This window comes from Micropterus salmoides, unplaced genomic scaffold, assembly GCF_014851395.1.
Source record: "Micropterus salmoides isolate LMB-PRFRI ecotype aquatic unplaced genomic scaffold, ASM1485139v1 Ms_hic_scaffold_6, whole genome shotgun sequence".
Taxonomy (NCBI): domain Eukaryota; kingdom Metazoa; phylum Chordata; class Actinopteri; order Centrarchiformes; family Centrarchidae; genus Micropterus; species Micropterus salmoides.
In genome coordinates, this window is record NW_024044348.1 from 27,873,078 (window position 1) to 27,883,005 (window position 9,928).

Below are 9,928 nucleotides of genomic sequence, written 5' to 3' on the forward strand. Positions count from 1 at the left end.
CAGCTATGAAACAAAGTTAAATACAATGGATTTTTACATGCTATCTGTGATTCCTTCTGACAGTGCTGACCCCTCCCAAATCTCTCAAAAGTTAGTGTTGAACTGCAGGATAACATGCGGCACATTTCTTTCACCACGAATGATTCTTTGAATTCCACATTATAACATGTAATTTTCCCCCTTATTTGTTATAATAACAAAACTTTATGGTCAGTTTCTTATTTTGTCACCCACATTTAATGTGAAAATCCACTTTGAAGCAAAAGGAAGCGTTAGTACTTCAATACTTTTCTCCATGTAAGGTCAGAAGAAAAGAAAATATTTTATTATTATATTTTATTTTAAATATTTATTTAATTATTAAGGCATTAATTGTTAAATAATAATGTTATTATTACACAAACAGTGGTGGTGTCTGTCGGACCCCAAACAATAGGAAAGTAAAGCCAATGTCTACAAAACACAAGTGGAAGAAAATAGTTTAACTGAAATTGAAATACAGCAATAATAAAAAGAAAAATGCATTAACAAACACACATTTCTAAACAACAGGAATTATATTTGGAATATTGATTCTCCATGTTGGCAAAGAGACCACTATTGATGCATGGTTACATTCATCCAGTCAATACAAGTCACTGACCCACTTGCTCTGGTATTGTCCTTTGGTGCCTATTTTCTGGATGCAGATATTGTTGAAAATAATGATTACTTTAAACTGGCCAGTCATGCTGTTTATATAAAAACTGTATAACCTACGCTTCAAGATTATACAATACATTCATAAAGTGTACATTTAGATAAAATGGAGTTCCTAAGATAGTGACGCTTGTTTGGTAAATGTGTTAATATAACTGAAACAAATAAAATAGTAAAAACAAAGTATTTCAACTTCACCACTCCACCCACCTCCCTCCTACCTTTTCCCATCACCATTAAAGACGACTCACCTCACATTTCTCATATGCCCATATTTGCTGTACTTGCTAAGTGAAGCACAATGCCAAGGCATGTTGTTGCACATTTCATTGGTCCCTTCAAATGCACTTTTTCAGATGCAAATAGGGGTTGCCATAGTAACTGTGGGCTTAAACGTAGCTCGCCTTCTAAATGGGGAATAAGAACATTTAAAAAGTAGAACACTCCAAAGAATACAATGAAAACGGAGAGACAGACGGAGAGGGAGGGAGGGAAAGATCTTTTGCCTTTTTGAGGAGTGAGGGCTATAAAAAGCGCTGTAGCCCTGCAAGGTGGCAGTTGGCTTGGCATCAATTCGCTGCATTGTCCTTCTCCCTGTCACACACAGATAAGATCCAGCACTTGCCCGGCCATTCCCCCTGCAGCTCTGATACACACACAGACATACAGTACATGCACGCACACCACTAACGCGCTCAACACCAGAAATCTGGAATCTGTTGAATCTGCATAATGTAACAGGTTTAATGTCAGAAATCTACAGTGACATAACCTCAGACGACCCTGCAGTCTGCTCACTGACTCAGGTGTCACTCTTTGTTTTTCCAGAGTGGGGAAAGTGAAAAGTAAATCTGTATTCTCTCAGACACCTGCAACATTGATTACTCTTTCTGTCCTCGTTTCACCTTTTATAGATTGACATCGGCTCATGCAGGAGGACACAGCGAGGCACATATACACTTCAAGCCAAAAAGAGTCCCACAAGATGTACAGATGTAGACACGTACATTCACATGATTGATTGCACACTACATGTGCAGTTCTCGCGCATGACAAGCACTTATTTGACAAGTACGCATCCAAATTTTATATACGTGCGCACAAAACTTCACACCTCCACACAAAAGTGAGAGAATTTATTCTTGACACATATTATGTAAAGGGACATGGGCTGAACAGAAAACTGTGTTATGCTAATTGGAGGCTTTCAAATTCATTTAATTCACTGTTGAAATAAATTCACCGGAGCAGCCTGCATGAACAGCTGTCATCGTAGATGTCACTCAGTCCAGAATATCATTCCCAGAACAGAGCATGTCTCTTGTCCTGTCACGGTTTTAAGGAAATAGGCTTGACAGTGAGCAAAGTTTAATAGTTTATGCCATGAGAGTGACCAACAAATCCTCATAAACAAACAGCCTTCCAAAACAATGAATATGACAAATATGAGCATTTTTCTGATCTGCTCTGTTTAGTTTGGTTACTTTTAGGAAACTAAAACTAATAAAAAAGGGGGTCAAACTCTCCTCCAGAGTGAACAGTCAAAGTTCACATGACAGCAGGATATCGCTTGTCAGTAAAATGTATTTGAACAAACAACCACTGTTTTTTCCCAGCTTTGGGCTGTAACTTCCAAAACCTGCATTAGAGGGGGGGGGGGGGGGGGCAACAAAGAGCAGAGGGCAAGTGTTTGAGGAACATGACATGACAGCAGGGATCAGCACCATGGACAGCGACACCAGGTACAGCTGATGGGAACAGCCACATCCAGTAGCCGCAGGGGCCACTGTAAAATGTAGTCACTCATAATTAATTTACCCAGGCGTCTGTCCTTTATTTGGCTATAGACAATTCTCCCCTAGTGGTAATACAGTTAACTCTAAATATTATGCAGGACTGTGATGCTTAACAAACTCATAAACTACTGTAAGATATCTTGTACGACTCAGAACATCAAGATTTTCTTCTAAAAGAATACAGAATTGTGGTTATCTAAAACTGGACAGCTTTTAAAGCTTTAAATCATGCATTGGAGTTATTTTAAACATCTTCTGTAACACAATCCTGTTCTGGATACCAGTGAGTGTGGGAACCCATATGTGGGAACCCATATTTTTCTTATGGGATCTGTGGGGATCTGTGATCCCCAGCATTCCTGGTTCTAGTGTGGCCAGGGTCCTTTCTTTCATGGATAAAATGCCAAAAAATATTTTTAAAGAACACAAAACTCCCCAATGCCTGGACACAAACATGGTGTGTGCTAGTTTTCAATAAGAAACTTGGTTGCCATTCATTTATTCTATCAGCACAGTTGGTATGTTGCTTGATCAAATGACCCATCACGTTGACTTTTGAATACAGCTCTTTATAAGCTCTGCTGCAGGGAAAGCAGAAGAGACTGCAGCTGGCGGAGCAGATTTCAGAAGGTGACTGCAGTCATAGCTCACAGCAGCTTGACCACTTCTCTTACTCTTAAATGCTTTCATGCCACAAGGTTTATTTTCCCAGCAGCAGCATTCTCCTCCAAAACTGTTTCGCTAGAGGTAACCATGAGATTATTTCTGACTGTCACACTGGCATTAAAAAAAAACTCTGGAAATTGTGTAGCCCTCAAACGTTAATCCATGGCACTAAATGCTCAGGGATTTAAAACGAATGGGGGATGTACTGTAGGCTACCATATGCACTGCATGCCTGGGACATCGTTAGATTTTCTTTCACTGCGGTCGTTAACAACCCCACGGTAATGACCGAGCTATCAAATGAACCAAGCCGCCATGAACCGGGGAGACGCAGTTGCCAAGGTAGGATGCTATTAATATCAAGACAAGGAATTAAATCAATACGTCAAAACGACAGGGAAGGGGGCAGCTCTCCTCCGCAAGATGGCAACCTGCAAAGTTTGGATGATGTTTAAGTTTGCTCCCTGTATAAGACCTGCAATCCCTCAACAACTGAGATGTCTAAAAATATAGTCTCTTTTTTAAAGATAAATGTGCTGCAACGAATATGATGATAACGAGAAGAGAAATGGGGGAAGGTGAACTAGTTCCTGTATTTGCAAAGTTTGCACAATTCCATTTATCCCGAAACTGTAAACCGGTGTTTATTTTTCCCCTGCATTTGAAGGGTTACCTTTGAGGAAGGCTGCGAGGCTATTTTAGTGCAGAATCAAGACAATCAATCAGTTAGAATGACGCCATTACGTAACACTGAACGTCAAGTGAACATCTCTGGGACATTATTGTTTGCGTGATAAATAGGGATAAAAACAGCAACTGTGTCGTTTTTACACAATTCTGCTGCGTTTACAAAACAGCTCCGCGCATAAACACTGCTTTAACTGACAGCCAAATACATAAAAGCAAGTTTCTGCCTTCGGGAGCATGAGTGCGTCCGTTCAGTGAGACGGATTACCTTGACAGTGTTAGACTTATGGGAGCTCCCGTATGATCAGCATCTTACCTGCTTCTCTAAGCATTCCTTTGCTGAGAGAGGTGGTTTCGGGGACGGTGCCCTGTCACAAACACATCCCTCCAACAGGTACAGTCCGGATGGGCGTGAGCTGGAGTCGTTTTCGAAATAAAACAGCATATTCTGCAACAAAGCGAACCACTTTGAATGCCATTTTGTGTTGTCGGAGCTTTTCTTACTCAGGCAACCTCGCCTCGTCCCATCCTTCTTCGCCAAAAGAGCCAGATAGGTGATATGGCCATCATTGAGCCTCATCCCTTTCTGCATTTTGGCTGTGAATCCGAAAGGATCTGCGGCGAAGCTTACATATTTTTACATGTTCTTCTCAGCACCTCCGAAACACAGTCAGACTTGGTGGGCAGCAGCCCACTCCTGTGCGCCCCTCCACAGTTACAGTTACCACACTAATGTCTGTGACGGCGAAAGAAAAGAAGAAGAAAAAAAAGATGCACGCAAAGAGACAAAGTTACCATTCAATTGCACAAATCCCACGTTGCGAGCATAGGCTACTACAGCAGACTCCGTCCTAGAAAAGCCTTTCTCGCGAACCCAAATCGCTCATGATGAGGACAGAGGTGTCCCCGTGCATAGCCTACACACGCGCACACAACCGCGCGGGCGCACACAAACACTCACGGCATCACTCACAGAGGGAAGTAGCGCAATCACGTGACCTGTCCCCGGAGCAGCAGATTTCAGCACCTTGGACACAAACTCAAGAGGAACACAAGAAGAACGACGCAGCTTCTTCGTGTGGTGAAGCTCGTAGCAGATGAGACTCTGCAAGCCCTGCTAAAACACGTGAATTTAGATTGCATTATGTTGTGCAGGTATTCCTATTGTTGAGTCCGTCCTTTGATTGTCCCAAATGAAATTGATTTTCAGTGTTGGCAAGTAACAACAATATAGGCTACATAATAAAAGTAAATCGCAGCAAGTAGCTGCGACAGCACAGTGTACAATAAGACTCATAGCTCGTAACTCATAGCCTACTAAGAATCATGTGTGAAATTAAAGGTGGCTCAATTTAAAGTGAGTAGGCTACACAATCACAACAATCGGAGGCTCAAAGAGGTAAACAATCAAAGATTAGATTAAGGTAAGATAGAAATATAAAGTTGTTAAAACTAGCTTTACCTCCACCTGCAACTACACTAAAATTCAGCTTACACATTGAGACATAAGTACTGCTAATCTAATAATGTAATACATATCAGTTGTAGTTGTTGCTAATAAAACTTTAAGTGCATGTTGCTGCTGATACTTCTGCAGTTTTACTCAAAATAATATTTTGAATACAGGAACATTTACTCATAATCGAGTATGTTTACGTTTACGTTACGTTGTATTGGCACTTTTACATATGCACTGAAAAGGATCTGAAAATATTCACATCTTGTTCCACCACTGCTGAGAAGTTTCACTTCATCTAGCTTGGGGATAAGTTTGACTTTCAGTAATCTTTAATTTTAATAACTTATAGGCTACATGGTTTTTAACTGGCCCTATACGTCAGCTCCAGACAAGTTGTACAATGTTAAAATGCATCTGTAATGCATAAGAATCTGACTTTTTGCCAGCATGTCCTGATCTTGAAAAAAGCATGTTTTCTTTTTTTTATGGTAAACTACAAAGCTGAAAATCTTTCCCCTCTGCCACAAGTCTTTCACTCTCCCTCTCTTTGTCGTTCACCTTTCAAATAGAGGATGAAAATGTCACAAGAGCACACTTCCTCTGGCACTGCCCATATTCACACTTCCTGTGTGATTAATTGGCTGAAAAACAACTCACCACCCTTACTGTCAAGGATACACGTAGCCACTGATGGAGAACAGTCCGGCAACTGCCATATCAAATGGATCTGGGTCCGTTTGTATGAGTTTTATGTAACTTGTACAGAAACATTTTTAATAGAATATCCACAGCTTCCTGTCTTTACTCACACAAGTGAAATGCCCTCAAGTCAAATTCACTGTAAGTATAAAGTGGTTTCCAGGAATCGACCCAATGAGAATATACCTTGTTTTGTTCAAGCAATAATAAAATTTGAAATCATCTGTGGCGACTAAACCTTTGTCCTTGTCTCTTACTGTCCTGTCCTGCCTCTTTTATAGAGCACAGAGTTAACAAAAGGGTCTCACTGTTGTCCACTGCAGGTACATTTACATATCTAAGAGGGCGAGAGAGATACTCATTAGGGTTGGCCCATAATTAATACAGCATTAGCATATTGGGGCAAGGACACACACAATGGTCTATTTCATCACAGGGTGTTTGACAGTGGGATCACAGTGCTTTGTCTATGTGGGATCATTAAAAGAATCCAGGGAGGTGTAGCAGGGCATAAATGAGTAAGATTCGACTGCTCTCATTGCTAGATTCAACCAGCTTTTTGGTCTTTTTATTGAAAAGTAAAGAGGAAGGGAGAGAGATGCAACAGTGTGGAATGAGCTGCAATTCAAACCCATGCAGCTATTAGCAGACTGAGCCACTGGGACGCCCCAGGCTCAGCTCTGTTGCCGGGCTCCTTCCATCCCATAATCAGCCCCTCAGACAGGAGTGGTAATGAGGTGGTGATTCTCCCCTCTCACTGGCCCTGATAGTAAAGATTATTTTTATGGCTTCCTATTATAGATGATGTAAAATGGAAAGTAAAGCAGAAGACTGGAGACAGAGTGGTGATGACATTTCCCAAAGGTCACAAAGGGGATTCAAACCCTTGAAAATGTGGCCAATCAGAAAGCAGCTTTTAGATTTTAGACATATTGTGCAACAGGATTTTGAGGCATTCTTTCTGGGTTTCTGGGTTGCTGTGTATCAAACATTGCTGTCAGTAAACCAGATTTATTCATCAATAAAGCTGGGATAAAAGGGGGGTTAATGGAAGGCTGAGATAATCAAATTGAATATTAAATAGTAACTTAAAACCCATTGAAAATCTTGTTTTTGCTGACCTCCAGTGGTTTAACTTCTCACCTTGCTGCAGTGATCTACATGAGTACTCCAGGACCCCATGACATTGCAGCATCACACCCATCATGCTGGTGTCACTTGGGGGCAGAAAAACTCTAGCTGACGATCTCACAGCTCTGACATATGCCTAGTAAAGTTTTTATGCCGTGCAGGAAAACCATTTCAACACAGTATATTCAGCAAACACACAGGCAAATTATGATTCCCCCCCACCACCAATCCAATAGAAGAATGTCTATTTAGTTGCTAGATGATAGACTTTGTTTGGTAGTACCTCACAGGTTTTTACTGATTCTGTATATCTGTTTCATATTTATATTTTTGTGCATATTACAGGTGAACAACAGCTAACAGCTGAAAAAAGTTGAGCTTAGATTTTTAAATGTGATGAGAACAACAGACTTTAAAGCTAGCCTGTCATCAGTAAGTGATGGCCCACCTGGGAAATTGTAACAGAAAAATTCACAATTCTTTGATAGCATGCTGTGACGTTATTGTATTAACTGTTTCTATACTCAGAAACAGTTTATAGATAATACAGTTTAATACAATGATTTCTCTTTTATGTAAATTGTGATCCCTCCTTATGACACAAATTAGCTTTTTATATTCCGGCCCGAGTATTTGTAGTGTCCACTGCTCATTCTCTCTGGTGGCAGATTGGCCAGTGTGGGCAGCTCTCAGACTCTGGGATTTGGCTGCAGTTCCGCACACTCTGCTGTGTGCCAGGTACTGCATGCAGGGTCACCACCTGGCTGCAGCATCCTCAGGAATAGCAGTATCAGAGCTGACCAAAATCCTAAGCTTTAGACAGGAACGAACACAACCACAACTAGTTCATTATTAAGCACCAAAACACAAAAGCAAATATCTTGTCTGTGCAAACCTACGTGGCAATAAAGCTGATTTTGAATAAAGTGATGGACAGGAACAGGAAATTTGTTCCCATCTTGTGTAGTTTAAGGTTTAGCAATGGATTAATATTTAGCAACAGACAGAACTGATTTTTGTTAGATATAAAAATTCTTAAATAAAAGGAGAAATTTTGCTAAGCCCCTGATACCCTTTCTTTGCTGTGCCTTTGTTTATATGATGAGTCATTATTTCAGATGTCATATTATATGACAGTACCAAGAAAAGGCTTCACAACAATGGGACAAAGATTTTTGTTATCTTTGAGAGAGCATCAGAGTGTTCCGGTGCTGAAGTCTTATTTTGCCAGAAAGGCATCATTTGATTGAAATCTGCAGAAAATTCACCTGCAGAAAGATCACTGAAAATACATAAATAAAATGCAAATAAAATTGCAGAATACTGAAAAAACACTGTCAGCACAACAGCAAGGTATTTGTCAGTGTGGTGACAAAAAAAACTCATGACATTCTGTAGTAAATCTTCCTCTCTTATGGTTATTTGGATGCATTCACTTGTAAGGTTTTATTTGCTTTGCTTTGACTTATATGTTTTGAAGCACATATAGTCACAGTAGGTGTGGTTCTGAGCCAACAACAGAGCGAGGGGGTGGATTCAGCCCCAAATGTTTTCTCAAAAGCCCAGAATCTTTTAGTTTTTTAAAATAACTTAAACTGTCTCTTTGAATGGACCGGCAAATCAATGTTCAATCAATCCAAAAAAAGTTCTATTACTGGGGAAATATTGCCATCCTAACATTGGCATAGCGGGTTGTTGTCTTGTCTGTTTGTCACTCTAGTTACAAAGTTTTTTTTGACCAGGAGTAAACCCATTGACTGTATAAAAAAAGAGAAGGTAGTCACTGTGATGTTACCCTTTGGTTTATGGACCACCATTTTGAAGCCTCCAGTTTGGCATTTTGGCCGTTGCCATCTTGATTTTTTGCAACCAGACACCGTAAGTGACAATATTTGGACATGACGGTGTGCTAGCTAACTTGGTTAGCAAAGTGCATCCAAAATTCATGCTAACTGTGTATATTAACCGGGATGCTAATTTTGGCTAGCAAAAAACTGGCATGAAACAAAATGTACTTAGTGGAAAAATTAACAGCCGACTCCTAATAAGCTTTTTCAACAGGGCTAGTTATCCTGATTGACAGGCCGTAATGGTAGCGAATTGTCAATCACAAGGTAGTCCTGCGCTAAAGCATACACTGCTTTATCGTCTGAGAAAATAGTAATAAATCAAGTGAGAAGTAGAATCAGTGTGTCATTAAAGGGGCTATAAGTAGTTTTCAGTGGCCACTAGAGGTGCCGTTTTCTGAGATTGCAACCTGGTGTGTGCTCGAACGCGTGCTCAAACTCATGAGTGAGCATAATCGGACACACAGAGACTGAAACAACGGCAGACAGCTTCACACAACATGCTGAAACTCAGGTAAACTCCCACTGCAATTGACTTTTTTTTTAGGGCCCGAGCACGAACCATGCGAGGTCCCTATTGAAACTGAAGAGATTTTCTTTTTTCTTTATTTTAGGGCCCAAGCACGAACCGTGCGAGGTCCCTATTGAAAGTGTAAGGATTATTGAAACTGAAGAGATTTTTTTTTTTTTAATTTTAGGGCCCAAGCACGAACCGTGCGAGGTCCCTATTGAAACTGTAAGGATTATTTTTAGGGCCCGAGCACGAACCGTGCGAGGTCCCTATTGAAACTGTAAGGATTATTTTTAGGGCCCGAGCACGAACCATGCGAGGTCCCTATTGAAACTGTAAGGATTTTTTTTTTTTTAGGGCCTGAGCACGAACCGTGTGAGGTCCCTATTGAAACTGAAGAGATTATTTTTAGGGCCCGAGCACGAACCGTGCG

At 40.6% G+C, this 9,928-nt stretch overlaps 1 protein-coding gene across 3 annotated transcripts in view; it reads right to left on the reverse strand.

The window, feature by feature from the left end:
- LOC119890553 (ras-specific guanine nucleotide-releasing factor 1-like) overlaps positions 1 to 4,820 on the reverse strand; it is a 30,508-nt gene extending 25,688 nt beyond the window's left edge. For all 3 annotated transcript variants that reach the window (XR_005442255.1, XM_038701869.1, XM_038701868.1), the window contains exon 1: positions 4,165 to 4,820. Coding sequence is in view for 2 of the 3 variants with exons in the window: in XM_038701869.1 (XP_038557797.1) it covers positions 4,165 to 4,440 (276 nt within the window). In the remaining variant the exon portion in view is untranslated. The remainder of the gene's footprint in view (positions 1 to 4,164) is intronic.
- Between the last annotated feature and the right edge of the window lie 5,108 nt (positions 4,821 to 9,928).